General features: G+C 43.4%; 1 protein-coding gene across 7 annotated transcripts in view; it reads right to left on the bottom strand.

The window, feature by feature from the left end:
- Positions 1–6,158: 6,158 nt before the first annotated feature.
- LOC109520337 (receptor-type tyrosine-protein phosphatase delta-like) overlaps positions 6,159–23,945 on the bottom strand; it is a 227,093-nt gene continuing 209,306 nt past the window's right edge. For 5 of the 7 annotated variants that reach the window (XR_002169157.1, XR_002169159.1, XR_002169160.1 and 2 more), the window contains 2 exons: positions 11,001–11,146; positions 6,159–7,282 (listed from right to left, as the gene is read on the bottom strand). Coding sequence is in view for 2 of the 7 variants with exons in the window: in XM_019877468.1 (XP_019733027.1) it covers positions 7,055–7,282; positions 10,998–11,146 (377 nt within the window). In the remaining 5 variants the exon portion in view is untranslated. Of the gene's footprint in view, positions 7,283–10,997; positions 11,147–23,945 lie in introns of all 7 variants that reach the window. The other 2 variants (XM_019877468.1, XM_019877470.1) reach the window with 1 other exon arrangement.

Below are 23,945 nucleotides of genomic sequence, written 5' to 3' on the forward strand. Positions count from 1 at the left end.
GGGGGTGGGGGTGGGGGGGGGGGAGTGCTAATCAAGTGAATCATAGCACAGTGCTAACAAGGACATCACTTGGAATTGGCTCGTTTCATGCCTTGCAAATGCATTAGCTGACCTAGAATGAAACGGGAATGCCGGTTTCCGACACTGGGTCGATAGAAGAGCTTCTCATTGTTGGCCTTCCCTCACAGAGCTGCTTTGTCAACGGCTAGTCTTTCATTTGATCATATTTTCTTCCGCCACCCAAAAACTGCGGCGAGCTGTTCTCGAAACAGTCCACTCGCTGTGATAGACATTACAGTTTGGTGATCAGATTTGTTTTTTGTTTGTTTCTATATGTGCCCTGCAAATGTCTTGCGACCAGTTCGGGGTATAGTCTGCCTTCCGCCCAAAGTCAGCTGGGAGGGGCTCCAGCAACTCCCCGCGATCCTCTTCAAGATAAGCAGGATATATCTATCCCAGCTGTCTTCGGGGAGTAGGTGGGGGACACCCTGAACCGGTTGCCAGCCAATCGCAGGGCACACAGAGGCTCACACTCACACCTCGGGACAATTTCAAGTTTTCCATGAACCTGCCATGCATCATTTTTGGAATGTGGGAGGAAACCGGAGTACCCGGAGAAAACCCACGCAGGCACGGGGAAAACATGCAAACTCCACACAGGGAGCCCACAGCTGGGATTGAACCCGGTACCTCTGACAGAGAGAGAAAGAGAGAGAGAGATAGAGAGAGAAAATGACTTTTTTAGCCATGACTATCTTCATTGCCAAGCGGGCCAGCGACCGAGAAGGAAAAATTAATATATAAATAAACGACCCCCAAAAATAGAAGTATCGCCGGCTCTGAAGTTGAAAGGCCTCATGTAACCCCATTTTCCATCAGGACTCTTTCTTGCAGGCATGAACGACGGGTACCCCAAGAAAGCTTTTTAGCATGATCAAATATTAAAACGTCCACGGGCAGGAGGTTTTCCTTCACTTAACTTGGATAAAGATGTTTGCCCCCAGATGTATGGGGCCGGCGCTTGTCTCCGCCTGATGATGCGTGGCCACAAAAGATGGCAACAAGAGTTTTGCATGGAATTTATGTCGCACAGTGTCGCCTTGATTCTGTCTGCTGAACAACCGCAAGTTGCCATTCATGCAACATAATAAGTCATGGCTTCATGTGAGCTTTATGTTCAATGAAACAGGCTTTCCCATTTGTGAATAAATTCAGTTGATCATCATCATTTCAGTCTTCGTACTTTTGGTGGCGCGGCCGTAAGATTTTTCGCATTGCGAAATGTTCGCCTTGGCTCAATAAAGGTCAGGAAGAACACCCGTCAGGGTTTGCTTTGCTTTTCTAATGGGTGCTTTCCATCAACTGTCATTTGTTTCATTCTTTCGGCATTGTCACAGAATGCGGCCCACATGTTAGCGGTAACATCTAAGTGGGTGGTAGAAAGTCCAATAGTTATCCCCTTTTGCCAAAAAAAGAAATCAGATCTGTTAAGGAAATTACCAAAGTAGCTTTTAGAAGGCCCGAAGCCGGCGAGGCGTAATAGCACTTAGGCTAAGAGCCGACCTGTTCCTCCTAACACTCGATTACAGCAAATTTGGAATTGGCCGGCTGAGCCAACTGTGGCACATTGGCAGCAATATTCATTAGCAACTTTTATACCTGTTGACTCAAAGCGCGATGGATAACTCAGGGCAACGTCTTTGTCCGGCGTTTTGGAACATATTGAATGGCTTATCTCCCCCCCCCCAACCACTCCATCTGCGCGGTGCAAGGTTGGATTGTCGACACACTGGCGTGCGCTTTATTAGAGCATAGCGCTGAGCATTTTGTTCCCTCTTATTGGATTACTTAAGCGCCATCTTCCCAGAGCTGCTCCCCCAGGGGTCCTATTTGGGCTGCAGAAGCTCTTTAATCTGATTCCCGACTGGACAACATGTGTAACCAAACAGCGCTGGCTTATATCCGTACCTCGAGGCGTTATTTAGTCACTGCTTCTGCTTCTTCGCTTGGCAGCAGCGTGACAGCCGTGTTGAATTGTGCTGCGGCTGAAAACCCGCACTTGGCTGAGCTAAAATCAACTTGGGCTGGGAAAGCAAACAAATCAATCGAAAATACTGAGAACAATTAATGAGAGAAGTTGGATCCGAATTTCATTTTTCCTTTTTTTTTTTTTTAATTTTTCCTTTTCAAAAATGTATTTATTTATTTATTTATTTATTTTTTAAGTATTCGTTTGAATTCTCGGGTAGGTTTGTTGCTTTTTTTTTCTTTTTAGAAAAATGCTTAATTTGAGTTGAGGTATTAATTTTTGTAGTCATTTTAGTCGATATGTAGTATTGGTCAGGTCGAGTGCAAGATAATATTTTCAAAAAGGTGACTAAGTATGGTGTCATAAAGTAAACAAAAATTCTCAAATGACGGTTTGACGTTCATTCTTCCACATGGATGTTGCGCAATACCACAATACACAGATTTATAATGAGCCTTGAAAGCTCGTGTATGGGCCAGAATTACAGTGTTATTTTTATAAACATGAAATGTAGTTTTAGTTTGCTTTTGTTTTTTTCCAATCTTGGGAATTGGGAAATTTCCTTTCGAATCACTGTCTTGTTTTTTTTTTTTTTTTTTTTTTAAAATAAGTCACTCATAAGACAGGCGGCTTCAATGATAACGTGACGGGGGCCGTCTTGATATTCCGAAGCGCCATTTATGGGTTTTTTTCCCAGCGGCTGAGAAGTCTGACATCAATCTCGCCCGCAGCCGCTTGGTTTTAAATCACTCGCCATAGCTTACAGATTCTGATTGGACTGCCTTGATTTACCACATAATATTCAAAGAGGGGTTTTGTTTAGTTCTTTTTCCGCCCCCCACTTTTTGGCTCAGCAAGCAGTTCAGTATCTGCGGGGACAGCGGGTCTCCATCTTTTTAATTACAGTCATGATTAACTTGTCCATTGTGGACGTAGGACTGAGATGAGGATGGACGAAGATGGTTGTGGTAATTGACAAGCAATGCTTTTTAGGAGTATTTATTCCAAATGAATACAGCTTTATGTATTTTATAATTACCTTTCGAGATTAGTTTCATTTCCTCTTCTGCATCTTTTAATTAGTTCCTCTTTTGTTTTTTTGTTTTTTCTTTTTAATTAAAAAAATGTTTCCCCATTTCCCATTCATAGTTTAGTTCCTTGATTGAGTTTTTTTTTAAATAAATATATATTTTCTTCATTTTTAAATGATTTCTTGTTTTATAATTTTGTTTTCATTTTTGCCTTGTTCCTTTGGGAATATTTTTTTAGTTCCATTAAAGAAAATGTATTGCTTTCTTTTTTTTTTTTTTTTTGCTTTATCGAGTTCAATTTATTTAAATTTTATCCTTTTTCTTGCCCTTTTTAATCTGAACAGTTTTAATCTCAGTTAACCATTACTTGTTTTTTGTCATTTTTTTTCCACTTAGATTTTTTTAGTACTTCCTTTTTTTTTTTTTAAGTAATCGATGAATAAAAAATGCTTTTTTTATTTTCAGATCATATTTTCAATTGTTTTCATTTATTTATTTTTTTAAATTCTTTCAAGTTCTTTTTATTTATTTTGTTTCCTGGCCCTCCCTGACAACAATGCAATGACATATTTGCTCGTGAAGCAAGCATCTTCGGTGCGCTGCCATGGGAGCACGTTTCATGACAAAGGTGCTCAATCTTGTTAAGTCAAACGAGGTTGCCTTTGCTCTCTATTCCCGCTTGGAAAATAGTGACAAAAGAGTGCTCATTGTTTCGGAATAATCGCCGCTCATGTCGCCGCTGCGTCTATTGTACGCAGAATGATGTAGCTCCAAGCTTTCTTTTTTTTTTTTTTTTTCTGTGTGTGTGTGTGTCGTCATCGTTACAACCCTCCCGTTCACCCCCGCACCCTCCTCACAACCTCACCCGTCGCTGGCAAAATGGAATTGATGGTTTCTGTTTTTTCCGTCACAGGAGAGCGCCTTCTCATTTTCCGCTCTCGCTGTCGACTTGTACACAGCAACGCAAGTTTGTTGCTATTTGTGTGTGCGTGTGTGCGCGCGCGTGTGTGCGTACGCAGGCAGGAAATGGTTGTTGACAGCATAATAGGGGTATGAGGATGCAATATAAATCCTTAATCATGCCTGAATCATGAACTCCAACAGCCCGATGCGCACATCAATTCTGCCGGAAACACAGCCGTCCAAGAGCTGAATGTTTCCTTTAGTTTGTTTGAAAATATATGCCGTTCTTTCTTATGATGTGATTTTTTTTTCAGATTCTTGTTGTGTTTAGCTCCTCTTTGGGGTTTGTTGTTCATTCTTAAAAATGCTAAGTTTCTCTATTTTTCAATGTATCCAGCACATGCGCCTGACACTTAAGAGGTGCTGGCTTCAATTTCGGGCTGCGACCTTCCTGTGTGGATCCCACGTTCCAGATTCTGATTGGAATGCAGCATAATTTAGCAATGCCGGCGTATTGACTGCATCACAGAAAAAACGGGCCGATGTTGTTAGTAGCTCAAGCTGTGTAATACGTATTTTCTACAAAGATGCTCACGTGCACGCAAGCAACAAAACCGAAACAGATTTCTCCCGTCTGTGCTGCAATGATGGGCAAATGGAAATGGCAATCAAGATGTTAATGCTAGTCGGTGGCGGACCCGGCAGGAGTCGCGAAGGCATGTTATTTCCTCGCGTGCGAAATGTGCAAAATATTGTGCAAAGTGGTCACGCCGCCTCTCTCCCAATCGGCCTTTTGTGGGCTCGCTGGGGAGATAAGGCGGTTGGTAATGGCGGGAGGACCGGCGCAGACACGGCCTGCTCTCAGTAGGAGCTCTTTTGACGCCTTGTGTAATTGTGGCACAAAATGGAGTGCACGACACTCAGGCGGCCACTCTCCAAAGCCACCTGTGCCATTACAGTCAAGTTTAAGATACAAAACAAAATGGCTGACCGTTGAAATTTATTTTGCACGGGTGGCGCCAGAGGGGGTGAAGCAAGAGAAGGGTATTATTTCATAACGCCTTAAGGATTAGCATATCATCACCCTCTCACAAATAATGGTCTAAATCAGGGGTCACCAACCCATAATGTTGAAAGAGCCAGATTGGACCAAGAACACAAAAAACAAATATGTCTGGAGTTGGTAATTCTTTCCTTTCGACTTGAAATTAAAGGTCATTAGTAGTAATTCGGTGGCACGGTGGTTCACTGGTTAGCACGTCTGCGTCACAGTGCAGAGATCAAGGGTTCGATTTTGGTTCCGGCCTTACTGTGTGGCGTTTGCATGTTCTCCTTTGAGTGTGTGGGTTTTCTCCGGGTGCTCCGGTTTCCTCCCACATTCCAAAAACATGCATGGCAGGCTAACGGAACCCTCTAAATTGTCACTGTGTACGTGAATGCTTGTTCGTTTAATTGTGCCCTGCAATTGGTTCCGGTTGTGCCCCGTCGATAGCCCGAACATAGGCTCCAACATGCCCCACGACTCTTTTGATGATAAACTGATCATAAAATGGATGGATGGATAGTAATAATTCTTGTATGTCTAATTATATTGTAGGTGAATTTTTCAACTGATTTTTTTTTGGTACCCCCAACTGTCCACAGCGCCGCGAGCATCTGCCTCTCACTGCTGTCCCTTTAAGACTTGCCGGAGGAATGTCACGTCATTTTTCTCCTACACCTTTCTACATTTTGCATTCACATATTTTCCATTGGTCCACCTTGGCCGAAGTCTGCGTTGCCTTTCAAGTTTTTTGTTTTTGTGTTTCTTGGGCAACCCCAATTTTACAACATGAGAAAAACGTCGATGAGACAGACTTATCACTCAATCGAGGGTTTTTGAACACACCTTAACCTTATTCCGGAACACCCCCCCCCCCACCAGACTTGGCAGGGGGCATTTTTATCATTTCCGTACATAAAAGCAGAAGTCTTGGCTCGCTTCACACGGTCAAGTCACAGCACAGCTAATTTGAAAGCATTAAAAACAGCCGCCGGTGAAGGAACAGACGTCTATTTGCATAATTTAACTGGCATCTTAATTATTGTGTCAGGATGTATGCAAATGACTTCAAACCCAGAAGAAACTTACTCGACTAAATGGCTCATGGACTTACCACGTGGCGCAAAAAAAACAAAACAAAAAAAACAACAACAAAAAAAAAAAACGGACAGTGAAGCTTCATTCATCACGAGTGATACAGTACATATTATATTTACATGCTTTTCTTTTTAAACAGTTTTGTCTCTCCTATCTACTTTAAACACATCTAAACTTGTTGTGTTTTGTTGTGTTGGTATGTTAGATGTGCTCTGTTGATCTCAAATCCAAAGCGCTGTAACGTTGCCATCTACAGGGATGTTTTTGTCATTGCAGTGATTTCCAAGCTCGATATTGTCGGACAAACTGGTCGAGCTCTTTCTCCACGTCTATCCGTTGAAAAATTTGTCTGAAATATGTATTTGTTGACGGCAGTGAACTGTCGAATTTGAGTCAAGAATTTGAGTTACGGTATGTGGTCCCGCCGACAAGCTCCAGTTAGGAGGCAAGCAGCAGCATTTTGGACCAACTGGAAATGCTTTCGGGAGTACTAGCTGTCTCCAAAATAAAGCACATTCGAATAACACTGTCCAGTTTCAAACATTTGAGACTTTTGGCTTTAGATAAGGCGCCCAAGGGGCCTAAGTCGGCAAAGTGGGATGTACAAGGGTTAACAAACATGCTAACTTCGGTTTTCTCTTCATTGAAATCCAGTCATTTCAGTGTCATTCCAGGCCTTGATTTCCTCCAGACAGGACAAAAGCGGCTTTAGTCAGAAATTATCCTTTTGGCTCAGCAGGACACAGTTCTGACTGTCGAAGGAAATACCACACTTTCTTAATATGGAACCCACGGGTAGCAAATACAACGAAAGCGGCAGGCGCACCAAAATTTACGACAATGGGGCAGATTGGGACTCAGGCGAACATAAAAAGTTTTATCAGCCAGATCGGATGTCAACCACTCTACCAATTGACAATGATCAACGTTCACGGCAGTGAATAAGTTACATTAAACCGCTACAGTCAAAGTACGAGCGCGTACGGTGAAAATTGCGGCTACAAACGACGGATTTCCTTGACCAAGTGGGGACGTACCACGCAAAACGGTGAGCCGGGTGGTCGCGCTGGTCTCCCCGACGCTGTTGGAGGCGACGCACTCGTATATGGCCTCGTCACGCGGCGTGCGCAGCGGCTGGATGCGCAGCACCGAGCCGGAGCCGTCGTCAAACTCGATCACCTGCAGGTGCGAGAGACACGGTGTGTTAAAGGAGAATTGCGGCGGGGGTTACAATCGACGCGGGACCACCGTACACACAGGTAACACACAGCCGGGACATGTGATGGCGACACAGTGTCACACTCTAGTCTTCTCCGAGAATTATACTGCAGTATTCTTTAGGACGGCACTGGAGCACACAGAAAATATCAATTTGACATACAGTAGTCATACTACTAAGTGCTTGTCTAACTTTAAGAACGGGCACATTTGAAAATATAGTTTAGAGGGTGAAACATGTCAATTGCAGCGTGTCCCACATTCTTAAAGCTAACACTGGACACCCTGAAACAATGCGTGTCAATGGGACAAAGTAGGAGAAGGGCCATGCTGAAAAGGGATCAACGAAAAGGTCGTAATGCTACGATAAAAGTCATAGAACGACCAGACAAAAGTAATATTTCACGGTTTCATTCGACAAGATTAAAATTGTATTTAAAAACCTGCGTGAATAAAGTCGTAACATTTACGAAAAAACACATTCGGGAATCACACAAGGATCGTAAAACCACGCGTATAATATGCATCCGTGTATAAAACAACCCCCCACAATCAACCAGATTTTTTTTATTTTTTATTTTTTTTAAATCTGTACTCGTATATAATACGGTGATCCGATTTACTCGTGTGCGTTATTATCATCCGGTCGCGTTTGTGCAAGTGCATGTTGTTAAGACTAGAAGTCTTACTCTACACCAGGGGTGTCAAACTCAATTTTGGCGCCGGCCACATTTTAATTACCGTTTCACTTGGAGGGCCGTGATGACTGAAACCATCGAAAGAAGTCAAGAATGACTGTTGATTTAACTATTGTTTAAGTTGCTATCATGAGGGGTTTGGGAACAAGAAAATGCTTCGAAGCTATCTCTTATTCATTACATGTGAGAATTTAAAATTTTGATCGACATTTTAGAAAGGATCATGGAAGTTGAAATGTTTGAGCTGCTTTCGCGGGCCACATAAAATGATGTGGTGGGCCAGATCTGGCCCCCGGGCCTTGAGTTTGACACCTTTTCTCTACACTAAAAAAACATCAACATTCAAGTTGCCCTCTTTTCCACTCGTTTGGTCAAGCTGCTCCACTTGCACCGCTCCTTTTTCGAAGAGAGTGCCAGCGGGGTTTGCTTTGGATTTCCTTAATTTGAACATACACATCAGTTGCACGTGATTAAAACGTGCTAAACGAACACGCTATTTGATGATTTATTTAACAGGCTGTCGAAACAGATAAAGACACGACGGTGTCACGAACTGTTTTGCATTTTATCGTTGAGTGCGGCTGTTGAGGGGTTGTAACGAGCGCGCCGGGCTAAATACTGAAACGTACGAGCTCGTAAACGCGACGCTTGTTGGCAAAGTGACACCACGACAACAGACGCCACTTTGAGGGCTAAAACGGCACAGTTGAGTAAGTCCGCTTTGGGAAACGGTGATCAGTCGAAACGGCAACTGTGGCAAGGCTGTCGGCATCGAAGTGTGCGGTCATTTAAATCTAATAAACTGCCTTTGAAAAATAATCCGACAATTCTTGCCAGCACCGCTAGCCGCTAAAAGCTGGCAGCAGACGCCGTAGAATACAATATTAGCGTCATTAAAGCCCAATCCCAATACCCGCAGTTCTGCCTTTGTGCCCCTCAATTTTTTTTTTTGTCCTTTTCCGCGTGGCCCTAAAACTGTTTGTCAGACAAAAACGAAGCACAGACAGTCAGTGGTTGCCTGAGCAACAGTTCGTTTGTACCATGAGTTGACGTAGCGCCACAGAAAGAGACAATTTCATCGGACGGACGAGACAAAGAATGCCCACAAAAACAAACAAACAAAAACAAGACGTTATTTATTATAGCGTGGTCATGCTCCGCGCTGGGTACTCACTGTTGTCTAGAAAGCCCTGTGTCATAACTCAAAACTTGGGTTTCAACAAATCAAAGCTTCTGCATTCACCCACTCACACACGGACGGCTCGGAAATTGTTTGGCAGATTGGTTTTTGGGGTTACATTTCACGATGAACCCGGAATGCGATACAACCGTCGCGGGTAAACTTCATTTGCCGTTGTGTAAACTCGTGTGACCACTGAGGTAGAGCAGTGGCGTTTAACCCTTTCAGGGACAGCGGTTACTACAGTGGACAGCTGATCATGTGATCAGGTTACAGGGTGCATCGAAGGGTTAAACTATGACGTCGGGCCGATTTTTGCACCTTCTTCTATTTCAGGCGGCCCACAACATATACCGGTACTACAAAAAAAAAAAAAAAAAAAATCAAAGAGATACTGAAAGGTTGGGGAACGTTAATGCATCAAAAAGGGGGTTAAGAATTTTGGCCAATCAGCTCATTGCAAGTAAAAAAATAAAATAAAAAAAAGGGTACTGAAACAATGAGCAATTGGACATTCCAAGGTTTAGAGAAGGTCAAATTAAGTTCACCAGTGAAAGTTATACTGTGTTTTAGCTTCAGCCTGAAATTTCACACCCAAAAAAAAAAAAAAAAACTATCTGAAACTTTTTGGGAGCAGTATACTCACACACATACACTCGCACGGTCAACAAGGATAGCGTCATCGAATACGTTTTTCATTCATTTCATTTTACATTTCTTTGGCCATGCTTGTAAGCTGGTGGAAGGCGAGGGAAATGTTGGTGTCAAGGGATGAACGTCGTCGGCATGCGGCGCAAAGAGCCATGCGATCCACTCTGATAAGATGTTCAAGGCATTGCAGCGACAGCATTGGAGTCCCGGGGGGGGGGGGGGGGGGGGGGGGGGGGGGGGGGGGGGGGGTTGACGCAGGAAATTAATACAAGTCTTATCAGAGCTCTGCCGTGACACGTCGCACATGAGAATGGAGTGCGTATCCGCGTTACAGCCAAAAAAATGATGATGTTTGGGTGTACAGTACGCTATATGGACAAACAAACGTATAATCGCCGACTCCCTTTATAGCTGAAGCAGTGGATGAAAAAAATTGAGTGACATTGGTCCAAATGTGGCTGCGTGTTTGTCCATGTGGCGTACGTTTGGAGCAAGCTGCCATGGAGCAAAAGAAAACAGCGCATTTGTTATTTAAAAAAAAAAAAAAAGTGTCTTAAAATAAAACTAAATGTTGTTTTTTTTAAATCTAACAACAAAAACTAAAGCATTTAAAAATATTTTTTTAAAAATCATTTTTTAGAAATAAAGCCAAGAATTTTAGCAATTGCCGAGTTATTCTAAAATGACATGATTATTATTTTTTAATCACATTTTTAACATCCTTTGTTGGATGCGTGCTCATGACCAATGACCTAATAAAATACCAAAAAATATATATATCGCTTTTATATACTGATTGTTTTCGATTCAAGAAAACATTGGTAACACTTTTTTTTTTTGCCTGGTGCCAGATTTAGGTTAGTGAATGGTGAAACCCATCTTGAAAATCAATGATTTGTGTTTCTCAGGACCCAAAGGAGAGCTCCCGTTAATGGAACACAACGCTTCCTGCTATGAACATGACATGTAATCTAAGTCTGAGCATCACGCGTGTTGGAGGGGAGGGGGAGAAAAAAAAAAAGGCCGCTTCTCTTGCCTCGTGGCAGCTTTGAGCTTGGATTTGCATTTGTGCGTGCGTGTGCAGCAGCCCAAAAAGCAGCGCCAAGTGTTTGTCAGCGAGCATTTTACATCAGAACAATAGACCTAATACCTCGAATCGCTGGTTGCTCACTTTCTTCCCCTTTTTGTTCCACACGATCTTGGGCCGCGGGTCGCCCGTGGCCTGGCAGATGAAGGAGGCCACGCCGCCCTGCACGCCCGTTTGGTCGTTGGGCGTCCGTAAAAACTTTGGTGGCGCTGCGGGAGACACAAAAAGAAGATGCAGCGTTCAGTTCCAAGGAATATTTCTGATGTAGACATCAACCATTGCTTTATGTTGTTTCTTAGGGGCAGCAGTCTTATTGGATGATCCATAAATGTCGGAAGTGGAAAAAATAAAATAAAAAAGGTAAACAAAAGTACGTAATACAGTATAACCGATTCAGGGTGCATTGTCTATGTTTAAAAATTGCCAAAAAATGTACATATGTATTCATGATTGTATGATATAAATATAATAAGTAGTAATTGGATCACACATACTCTTGTTTTTTTGATCCCACACGCTTCAATATGACGGCAAAAAAGCCTGAGCGTCAGATTTATTAGAAGGTGATCTCCATCTGTCCTCCCGCGGGGGCCACTGGCCTCCTTTTATCAATCACTTTGTTTGCGGCAGGCCATGAGGTAACGCCCGCCATCTAAAGTCCCTCATCTGTTTGTGTGTGTGTGTGTGTGTGTGTGTGTGTGTGTGCGGCTGCGATGGCGGCGGCGTTGGGAGCGAGGAACAAATTAACCCGCCGGACTCGCCGATAAACAGACGGGCAGCTGGGCCTCTGACGCTCCCGCAAATGAGTGCGGGATATCACCGTGACGTCTCCCCCCTGAATCGTCCACGCGCTAAAGATTCTACGTCATCGGTTGGCGTGGCGGGACCTGAAAGGGAGCCGACGGGCAATTGATACGGTGCGTGGGGGTGGGGGCGGGGAGGTGGTGCGTACACAATGGGCTCGTGACTGAGGCGTGACGTGAAGGTAATGGCGTTTTCACAGACACGGCTGGCCAAATCGCCATCGCTTGCCCCATTGTCGGCGTGCCAGCCCTGCGACAATGCAGCCGAGTCGCCTATTGCCCCTTCACTAGTCACAAATTCACTGATTCCTTTTTTTTTTTTTTTTGCAACATAAATTCACCTATCCGAGGAATATCTCCATATTTCCGTGCTTTTGCCACACAATGGGGTCAACAATAGGAAAGTAGTAAATAGTGTCAAGGATGTATGCTGAAGTGCCGCATGTCAAATGGAGCGAAGACAGAGGGTCTCAAACTTCAAGTACCCTCTACAAAAACACTTGGCTCCACAAATTACAGTCTTTGGTATGCACAGGTATGCACGTAGTTTGCACTTCATACCAAAATACTGTCGGCGATGGTGTGTAAGGTCATCTCGATCAATGACCTCCTCGATCGCAGCTGCAAAGTAAGAAATTCTAGCAAACCCAATTTCATTCACTCCAGGGACATTCTGTGCTGCCATTGTTCATCATCTAGAGATTTCTCAGCATATACAGTCAGATTTTGGTTCAATATTTTCTTCAATATTTGGAATGATATATATTTTTTTCTTTTTTTTCTTTATTTTCTCTGTACTGAATGTTTATTTGCGTTTTGGGGAGAATTTTCAGGGTGTAATTGTTTTTATTTATTTTTTCCCCCATTGGATTCGAATTCTTTCAAGTTTGCATGCATTTTAGGTATTCCATGGCTAGTCCTAAGTAGATTCAATAAACAAGTTACTTTTAAATCAATTGGATCGATTGGTCCATCACCTGATTGGATCAGTGATTGATTCTCTTTTTTTTTAATTTTTTTTTTTTTAACTTGCTAATCGGTGATCGGCTCCAAAATCCTGATCATGTAAACTTAAAGCCGAAGCAGTTTGGTAAACATTGCACAAAAGCAAATGCAAGCAATCCATGACACAAGCTTCTCTGCCAAGGCTGTCCCACATACCGTATCCTAAACAATGAGCCTCCCGTGGGAGCAAAGGTTCAATTGTAAACAGTAACCAGGAGCAGAGCGCTCAATACTAATCGAAACTACATAAAAATATGACAGTGAACCCTCGCTATAATGTGGTGGACCTTTCACGGATTCTTTTTTGTGTTATTTTTTTCTTTTACAGTGCATTATGTTCTGCATCCTGATTGGCGAAGGAACTGTCGACCAATGTCAACTGTCTCCGCACCTTGTCTCTGTACAGCTTTCCAAATTTACATTAGCAACAAAAACAGGTTTTGATATTTGTCTTCAGTCTGTAGTACAGTATTGTAGAATAATAATTAATAATAATAATAACAAAGCTGACTGTAACTTGTGATTCTAAGTTCATGGTCAAATTAAAATAATGCACCTTACTTTTTTTGGCTTGATTAGCTTATTTAGGTTACTGTGCCCCCTGTTGTTAAATTTGAGGGCTGCATTGAGTGGCAGAAAGTGGTGCATGTTGATTAGCAGTTGCGTTGGTTTGAGGCAAGAGACGAACGCGTGAGGTGCACACAAGCAAGAGCTTCGATTTCTTCGAATTACTCCTAAATTCCTGTTTCGAAGGCGAAATGGGATGTGGCCATGACTAATGTGTGGGTTTTTTTTTGTTGTGGTTGTGATGCATGTGTCATCGTTTTTTTACCCGAAAATGGTGTTCATCAGCGATGGACGTGTGGACGATAACAGGCCGTTGAACATTGGTCGACTTGTCTTTCTCAAGACAACCTTTAGAAGCAATCACGCTGACTACTGCCCGGATTTTGCCTACCTACAAAAACCTGTGATACTGTTTCCCAGGACATTAAAAAAAAAAAAAAAAAACCCTCCTCAGGCACCATCTGTTCACTCGAGTATATGGTCAGAAACATGGATACAAAGACACACACATACTCTCACACAAACTAACACGCACATTTTAATTCCATGGGTTACTGTTGAGTGGCCTTGGGTCTCTTAAAATGCACAAGTTATTGTTTTCAAAAAATAACCTTGAATAAGGACCTGCATGCTGCGTCACCCGTTCTGACTGAGATATTATTACGAGCACAAAGGGAGGAGCGATTATTCAAAGCAAACGAGCTGCATTGTGACCACAGCAATTGTTAATAGTCACCTTGGATAATGAGCCACATGCTGCTTCATCTCCATTACCCGATGACGTGCTGCAACCCGTTGGGTTGATTTTTTTTTTTTTGACTCCAAGAATCCGATCCGACGTTCGCATTTGTGCATATTTCTCGCCGGGGCCAAGGGGCAACCCGCAGCGTGGCTGGCGTCACGCAGCAAACAGAGTTTTGGCACGTGCGCCTCCATGAAAAGTTGATTTGACGCGAGCTCAACTTATAGCCTAAGTCGGTCGGCAAAATCATTCATCAGCATTTCCAAGTGGCCCGACGCAGGCCCGTGAAAGCACATGAATCAAAGAGCGGCCAATAAAGCCACTTTCGGATCCCTTCCGAGTTGGAGGGAGAGGCGGATTCATACAATCGCGCTGACTGACATGTTTAATTTCATTTGCATGAAAGGCGGAGGGCGGGGGGGGGGGGGGGCAGTTCCTCTCTGAATATTTAACGTGCAGGGTGAGGTTGGGTGGTGCTGGGGTGATAATTAATCCCGATGCACGCCGCACAATAACCGCACTGCATTTTCAAGTGCAAAGAAAAGGAGCATTTAGGCGACGTCATTAACCTCCTCTGACATCCTTTCGCCACGGCGTATCAGCAGGCTGATATTGATGAAGTTTCACCAAGCGGCTAAAAACCTCCACTCTGACCTCCCCTTTACAAATATGAGGAAACAAACAGTGTCGGGATAAATGGGCTGAACAAACGGCGGCGTTTTCTTGAGGGCTGCCCGCTTGCTATCTGCGGCATTGTGATATGCAAAAAAAAAAAAAGCGTCTTTTGTGATGCCGAGAGAAACAAACTCCACATTGTGTGCGCTCACAAAAGGGGGTTTTAGGCACACAAGAAAAGGAGAGGAGCCCCGGCTTAATTAGAACTGTTGGCTGACTGGCGTTGCATGTTGGGCTGCGATCCTCGCCGGAAACCCGAATCATAATTCCAATTAGTGACGACTTGAAAGGGGACTCGGCCCTGCCAATGATTGTTCATTAGCGCACCAGGAATAGGACGTTGATTAACGGCGCCACCAGTGAGGCTCCGTCAATGAAAAATGCTTCCAAATCGGCGTGGAAATATGGAATTGCGAAGAAATAGGATTCCAACATCGGCCATTTCGAGACGGGTCTATCAAGAGAAAAAAAAAAAAAGAGTTCAGAGATTTTTTTTTTTTCGATTGCTATATAATTTTGTGGGGGTGGAATTTTGTGGTGAAGTGACAAGTGACAAAGTCTGTTTGGAATGGCCACTTCAACCTGAAAACAACACAACAACAATTTAGAAAATTGAGTTGATGATTGAGTACTTTGTGTGGGAAATATAAAAACGCCCTTTTGGGGATCTCGTCCAAAATGACTTTAACCGACAGTAAAATTAGTGCAACTTGATTACATCTTGTGATATTCCCTAAAACTCTTTGGCTTTAGCGGCTCCCCGGGGAAAATTTGGCTGGCATGTTTCAGTTAAAAATATGCACCAATAAGCTTGGACGTGCTGAAATTTTGAGCAGCGTCGACTCGTCAAAATTACTGTCACGTTTCAAACCACAGCATAGGCCCTAAAAACGCGGTAGCCCAAATGCAACATTATTGGTGAGAAGAGTGGTGTGGGCAGTGAAATAAATCGGAGACGTTCATGATGCGCTTGCTTTTGTTTTGAATGTTGTATTGAAGGATTTGGGTGGGGCTTGAAGTGCGCATTTCGTGGTTTTTTTTTTTTTTTTTTTTTAACTCCACAAAGATGGCAGCCAGCTGTCACGTTGCTCATAAAACAAAACGTCAAAAAGTTGAGTTTAAAAATTGCGACGGAAAACCAATTTGACTTCTCAAGGTGGAACTGGTTCGGCTGAAGATGCCTTAAAAAAAACACAAATTCAGTCATTCTAGTGTGAGGTGGTCTTCATTTGACCGACTGCTACCTAATTCGAAGCAGGCGTGCGAGACAGATGGAAGACACTAGATTGCAAAAAAATTTGTACTCGTCGTTGCCTGTGGGCGGAACGTTGTTACTTATGGTTAACCGTGTGATGTATGTACGGTTAACCATAGGCCACTTCGGTTAACTAAGCCACAAAAGCAGCAACATGCACTTCATATGGTGGCAACTCTACATCAATATTGAGACTGCAAACAGCCAACAGGACGTCACCGTCCTCAGCACATGTTTACTGACTGGTGTGAAGAAGTTTGGAGCACTGAAGTGAGCACGCAACTGCTTCCAAACCAAATATCCAATCCTCCTGTCGCACATTCAAGACACTGACAGACCCGTCATGTTCCAACGCTCTCATTTTTTAGTGCAATGTTTGCAAAGGAAAAATAAATTAGGAAAAAACGAATTGTGCCCTCTCACGTCTTCATTGCACCTCCCCCCCACGGGACACATTAGCGCGCTCGTGGAAGCCAGTTTGTCACTTAATAAAATGGCCCACTCAAACAGATGGCTTTAAAAGCTGCGAGGAGACGAGCCACACAAGCAGACATGAAAAGACTCCACTTCCTCCCGTCACGGCGGAAAGCAAACGGGAACGTAAATATTGAAACGCAGCACAGATGAGACGTCGTGGCAGCTGGGCTGAGGTTTTTTTTTTTTTCGACGCTGATGCGAAAACAATCGGGACACTTTCATTTGGCTTCTGAATTTTGGAAACTAAGTCCTGTGTTAGAACGGCACCACAGAAGGAAATTTGGATTCGTTTGTTTTGCCTCTTCAAAAAAAAAAACAAAAAAAAAAACGGAGATAAGTAATTCTAATTGTGCAGGCTGCTTGGTAGTCAGGGCAGTCTCTTGGCTGAAAAAAAAAAAAAAAAAAGAAAGAAAGAAAAAAGTTAATTATCTGATAGGATAGGCAGCGGCAGCCTGGAACGCAGCAAAGGCATTTGTGTTCATTTTGTTATCCACGAGGCAATGGAACGATTCATTAAATAGCGCGAGCGCTTCAGCAAAACCACCAGTTGTTATCATGCCGGGGCTGCGCACTTGTGATGAAGGGGGGCAGGGGAAAAAAAAAAAAAAAAAGTATGTATATATATACATACATACACATATATATATGTGTGTGTGTGTGTGTGTGTGTGTGTGTGTGTGTGTGTGTGTGTGTGTGTGTGTGTGTGTGCCTATAACACAAACTATAATTCTAAAACACTTCATCATATTATCAATAAGTAGTTAAGGATACGTTTAACATAAACACACACACACGCACAAATAGTTGAATTGATGAATAGAGAACCACAAATAAGCGGGGCTTCATTGTATACTGTTCTCTGCAGTCACGTGTCACGTTTGCCCTCGAGTGCCAATATTTGTCTCCTGTAATGAACTCCGCACACGCCCATCCAAGTCCAATATTTGTAGGAACAGGACACAAAATCCACTGTAAAACAAAAAAAAAAAAAAAGAAGATATATCCATTTAATTTACCTGCACTTGTCTCGATGTATCTAAAAGCGTCATGGTGAGTAACAGCTTGCTGTCTATATTTTGTATATTTTTATGAGTGGCACTAAAAATCCGAGCGAGTGGGGAATAAAATGACAAAAAATGAGTGCCGAGATTGTCGCAAAATGCCGCGAGGCACTTTTGCGTTCCGGAGAGTTAACGGCTTGATCCGTTTTCTCACATAGATTAAAGGTTAAACAGCGAGCTGGCACGCAGACGAGACTGTTCATTAATGTTTGCACCTTGAAGGCACTCACATTAACGGAGAACGCTGAGCCCAAAGCATCAACTCGAGGGCTTGATTAATGCCACGCTGCTAAAAATACATTCAGTCACATTCCAAATAACAACTTTGATTCAGAACCATTTAACAGTCAATGTAGCAGATACTAGACACACGGCAAAAGTCTTACCGCCCCCCCATCAAAAGAAATCACATTGTCTGTCATTTGTGTCTGAAGCATCCATCCAAAATAAACAGCAGTAACAGATGTTTCCTGATGACGATTATTTTAGAAATGTGTGCAGTATTTTCCGCACTATAAGGCGCACCTAAAAGCATTCCATTTCCTCAAAAGCTGACAGTGCGCCTTATAATCCGATGCGCCTTCTATATGGATCATTCTGATTTCTTGGACAAACTATTTTCGATGTTCTATAAAGCACTTTGTTACAGATGCAGCGGTTGTGCTATATAAATAAAGCTGTATTGTATTGCATTCCTTTTGCGTTGCTCCATCTAGTGGATGCATAACACAACAACAGCCACTATTGTAGCTTCCGTTCTACGCGCCTTATAATGCGGTGCGCCCAACATATGAAAACAGTTTAAAAATAGGCCATTCATTGAAGGTGTGCCTTATACTCCGAAGTGCCTTGTAGTACGGAAAAATACGGTGCTAGGTCATGCAAGCACGGTATTTGGTTGGTGGCTATGTCCAAAGTCTCAAGAAGTCACGCCAGAAAAGACAGTCTTCCATTTTGTTTTGAAACGATCCATTGAGTGGAGCTTTCAGGGTTCTGATGAGTCGAAGAGACTTTCTAAGATTGCTGTAAATTTTTAAACAAGCATTGTAAGCAGAGGGACGAACTAAATTGCAAAACATTCGTAGTTCCAGAATTGCGCGTCGAAGGAGCATGGGGATGATCTATGGTGACAATTTACAAAACACAAATCTGGATACATTTCCGTCACCAAAATCAGTTTCACTTGGCGACATGAAATTTGGGCATGTCCATCACAAGGAGATCCATCAGAAAAGCCCATGCCCTAACAGATGAAGAAATTCTGCTACTTTGTTTCACAACGGAAATTTAAGGGTAATTTCCGCCATTTCTCGTGGTCCTTCAAAAACAAGCGTAGTCCATTTGCTGCTAAACATGGACATGTTTTAGACCAGGGGTGTCAAACTCATTTTTTGTCGCAGTCCACTTCGGAGTTACGGCTTCCCTCGGAGGGCCGGTGCAAAACCTCAACGTTATTTATTACCCATGACAATTTGACATTTCGGTCCAGATTTCAGCAAGAATCATGATAATTGACACACATGATTTGCTCCCGCGGGCCACATAAAATGACACGGGGGGCCTAATCTGGCCCCTGGGCCTTGACTTTGACACCTGTGTTTTAGACAGATGGAAAATGCTGATTCATGAAATATTTTAGCTTTCGACATCACGTGTGGTGAAGCGTGTATGGCTCAACGCAAACACAAAATCCTGATCAACAAATTTGCAAAAAAAAGTCAACTGTGAGCGCAACCCAAAAAATATGCAAAATACTGTAACTTTTACTGAACTCGACTATCTTTTCGAGATTTTCAGCTGCCAAGTAAGAATGAGTGTTACACGCACGCCACGCGGCACGACGCTTCTTGTCATCGTCGTGTGCGTCTAAATATGCCTTCTCGAGCCCAGCCCGTCAACAACATGTCGCGCAATTATGCCTAAATGGCGCATATGGCCTGTTATTAACTCGCTGAATGCCGACCTCTCTGGCAAGGGTATTATTTATGGCCATTTGGCTCGTCGTATGGATCGCTCAAGCCTTCAACAAAGAATGGCACAAAAGCCCAGCAATTTCTCCCCCCCACCCCGCCCCCTCGTCGCCGCGTGTGATCCTCCCACTTTTGAGCAAAGCAAATCACCGCCAATAATACTGACATGTTGTGCAAGTGGCGATGTAATTAAAGGGCACCCCATACTCCAAAATCACCCTTTATCTGAGCGTGCTTATAATTGTGACAATTGTACCATAAAGTGGCATTCACGTGGATGTCATTTTGACCGAGCACTATTAAGGTGCCAAAAAAAGGGCATGGTTCAAACATGTACAATTTTACAGAGCCCCTAATAAGGGTGACATGAAAGATTAAAAAAAAAAAAAAATGCGTTCCCTTTCAATCATTGCGAGATAAAGCAAACGTTTTTATTCATCCATTTATTTTTTTATTTTGCGATGGGAATGTATTTTTTTTTGAATGACTGTTTATGTATTTCTGTGTAATCTACCGGATAAACCTATTCTATTTTATGTCCCCAAACATATTTCAAGTCTTCTACATTTACCAAAACAATGCATATCCAAGGGATAAGAATCAAGCCCTGTCGTAAATTGCCCCCCCCAAACCTTTCAAAATTGCCACCATTAATTATTTTGTCTGTAAATGTGCCACAAATTATGACACCAGAAATGCAAACCTTTCAAAATTGCCACCATTACTTATTTTTATCTGTAAATGTGCCACAAATTATGACACCAGAAATGTTGACTATTATTTCAAGACTAGCCTTAAAAAAAATAAATGGCTTACCGATTATTTGAAAAAAAATACACGCAAAGGGCACATTTAAGACTTCTTCCGCTATCAACCTAGGCTGAACTTAGCTCCACATGGACATACCAAAGCTTGATATGATTCACCTCAACATAGTTTCTTGACACTGATGTACTACTTTCCTTGTACACAGGGCATTGGCACCACATTGTGGCATGTTGGGGCATTTAAGAAAGCACACAGAAACGATGGATGGCGAGTTATTCGCTGAATAGTTGAGGATATGTTCCATGGCAAAAAAAACCCCACATATATTTCCCATCAAATCCCGCGATGAATACACAGCTTCATGCCCTCCCCTCCAAAAAAAAAAAAAAAAAGATCCACACTCGTCCCCAGTATTGTAAAATTACAAAAAAAAATCTTCACATTTTAGAGATGTTTATTAGGACATCGAGGTTTGAAAAAAAGGTGTATTTCTATTCCAACTTGATATTTAATGTCTGATGTTACAAATGCATCTTTTTATGCTTTTAACCCTTTCAGGGACAGCGGCTACAACAGTGGACACCTTATCACGTTATCAGGTTTCAAGGTGCATGAAAGGGTTAAGGTCGTTGAATTTGTGAACGGTGAACTGCAAATAGTAAGCTTGGCCTTTTGTTGAAAGAACGAAAATGGCACCTTGCGTGGAAAGGGTGCCACCCATGTTTGCTTTCCTCTCAACGCGTCTAAGAGCACTTGGCCGCAGGCCGCCACTTTGTTTTCACTCCAGGTGTCCTCGGATTGCAACGCGTTGCACTGATCTCAGCGCATTTGTGAAGCCTCGTGGAGACCGCCTCAGGATTGTTCGCCTTCCCGGAGGGCTGCGAAAGACAGAGCTCCGCCTCCACCGAGCTAGCTAAAAGCAGCCGCCGTCGCTTGACGCGCATTGGGAATCTTTACGCCGTCGGCCCCTTCTTGTCACAGTCCATTTACATCGGGCGGCGTGATGGAGTGAAGTACGTCTTTGGAGAGCTGTCTTTCTCACCTTCCGCTCATTCAGGCACTTTATCTTACTTTATCACTGTCCCCTGTCAGCCCGCCCCCTTCTCTCTTGTTAGTGCTTTTTCCCCCCCCTCGGTGTTGACATTTTTGGAGGCCTAGTTGTATTTATTATGCTTTATTTGTTCGTTGAAAGCCTTCACCGAGTTGGTGAAAAAGCTCTCACGCCACCACTGGCCCGCGACTATTTCCATTTGAATCCGGGCCAAAGTTTCTAAGTGCCTGTCGCGTGATGAAAGGGGAAGTACACATTAACGCACGGGAGTCTTTTGACAGTTGTAGTGCTTCGCAGAGCATCCATCATAACGGGCTTTCCCGATGTCATTTTTAATCTCTCTTTCTACTCAGCTGGTATAATAAACAATTGCTGTGATTTGCTTCGGTGGCACAACGGTTCAGAACCCCGAAAGTGTTGCCATAGATACATGAAAGTGACACGCATCCACATTTTGCAGTGGCGGGCCCCCCTGCGATGGATTTGCGAATCCTTTGAACTGTTAAGCTCCCGTGATTGCAAACAAGTCGCCTGACATATTTAATCACAAACTTTTGCTTCCATGTTTGACAATCCCTCCACGAAGATCCCTTTAATCCGTTCCCATCTCCCTCCCAGCCTCATCGTTAGTGGCAGGGTGGTGCCGGGCGACTTTCTGCTGCGGGGATTTGTGCCCACGCGGTACTTCTTTACCTTGCAAATAAGATTCCCCCCCTCGAAAAAATTTCACGCCGCAAGATCCGCCGTCTCTTACGTGGCGATATCTAATTGACCGTACTCCCTCCCGTTCCAAATTTCATCCTGCAGACGTCCGCGTGACAAACAATGAGCTGTCGTTGCACAGTTATTCCCACGCCGGGCTGCTTTGTTTGTGTCCAAATTATGCCATCGCGAGTGGGCGGAGTAAGTACTGTAGGTAATGCTCTGACAAGCTGTATAACATTCTGGAAGTACTTTTTTTATTTTATTATGTATTTTTTTTTTACAAAGCACTTTTAGCTCGTGTTTTCAGGCTATCGGACCTGTACCTAATAAATTGTCCCTTTGTTGAGCTCCACGGAACACCCATCATAACTACACTAAGTGATGCTGTGACATGTTACATAACCTCGTTGGCAAGCACTATTTATTTATAACTTGGTACGATGATGTGGGTTTTTTTTTTTTTTGGTTAGGTTTTTTTTGGGGGTGGGGGCGGGGCTTATTCGAAAAAAGCTTCATGCAGGTTTGACTGTACCACAAGTACATTTCATCAACCACCAGGCAGGCCCACTGCTCTGCAACTATAAGATCGCAAACTATTGATTAGGTTAGAATTAAATTGTCTGCCCAGCAAGATATGGATTAATAATCGGCCAACTAATAAACTACCCTGACATTTGCCGCATCCACTCGATACTACTTACAGCGACGTGCCGATGAGGCTCGGAATTGTTCGTTGTTCCGGCCAAGTGAGACGAATCCTGACGGTCTTGACTTTTGGATTTGGGAACCGGGAATTTGAATCCAATGCATATTTGAGACTGTCTTGTTTGGTGTTTAGAGGAATTCTAAATTGGACCTGATCGATCTGTGCTTTGTCATGATCCGTTGATTGGTTGTGTCACGCTAAAAAGGACAGCCCGAGACAAACAACAGTCCTAAAAATACGGGGACAAGAAGGCAGCAAGGGCGTTTTGCCACATCACCGCTTCAGCTTCCTCACGGCCATCTGTGAGCTCTCCTTCTCTGGCATTTTCACAAAGCACTCCCCCCGCCCCCCTTCCATATCCTTTTGTTTGCTAGCTTTAATTAGCTTATTTTGTGACGACTAACCTCCCAGCGCTTCATTACAGTGGCCAGTCGAGGTTAGGGCTCCCAACAGGGCACTCGGCGAGATAAAAAAAAGTTGGGACAAAAGATGATAAATGCCGCACATAGGCGTGCGCAATGCAACGTCGAGATAGTCTAATGGCTTCGCGGCTCGGGAAGGACGAGGGGAGGCTGTCAAGATGGCAACGTGATAAATCGCACTGGGGTCCCGGTGAGGACTGTGCGCAAGATGAAGAAAAAGCAAAATGCAGTCTAATTCATCTGGACTTGGTTCCTCCTCTTGACAAATTCAGTGCCGGGGAAGGAAGGCAAAGGGGAATTGTTTTTTTTCTGGGGAAACGAACTCGGGGCCCATTGCGCTTTCTTCACGTTGGGATGCGCGTGTGGCTTTTGACAAGGCTTGCGCACCTGTTGAATGATGAATGGACAGCAAGCTTGCCTACCAGCTGAAGTGAAACTATTGGGCGACCAGGGATAAGTAAAGCTGTGATGTCATAGCGTTGCCAACAAGGCCTTGGTTGTTTTTAATCACGCCGACAACATTTGCATGGTCGCCGGACATTGCTGCCATTGACGTTCCAACCGAATTTCAAATTGGCTTTCACCTTGTGGAAAATGGACTTGCAATGTTAGAGCAGCATCCAACTTGTCCACCATCGTGCACATGCAACGACAAAAACTCAAATGTTTCCAAATGTAGCATCACACTGCTGTCGAGTATAAGTAGCTTAAATTTGAGAGACCACTGGCTTGAAACCGAAATTTCAGACTTCCTGCGACTTTTCCAGCATGGCTTCTCGAAACGTTTTTGGGGGCTAGTCA

This window comes from Hippocampus comes, unplaced genomic scaffold, assembly GCF_001891065.2.
Source record: "Hippocampus comes isolate QL1 unplaced genomic scaffold, H_comes_QL1_v1.1 scaffold143, whole genome shotgun sequence".
Classification (NCBI taxonomy): Eukaryota; Metazoa; Chordata; class Actinopteri; order Syngnathiformes; family Syngnathidae; genus Hippocampus; species Hippocampus comes.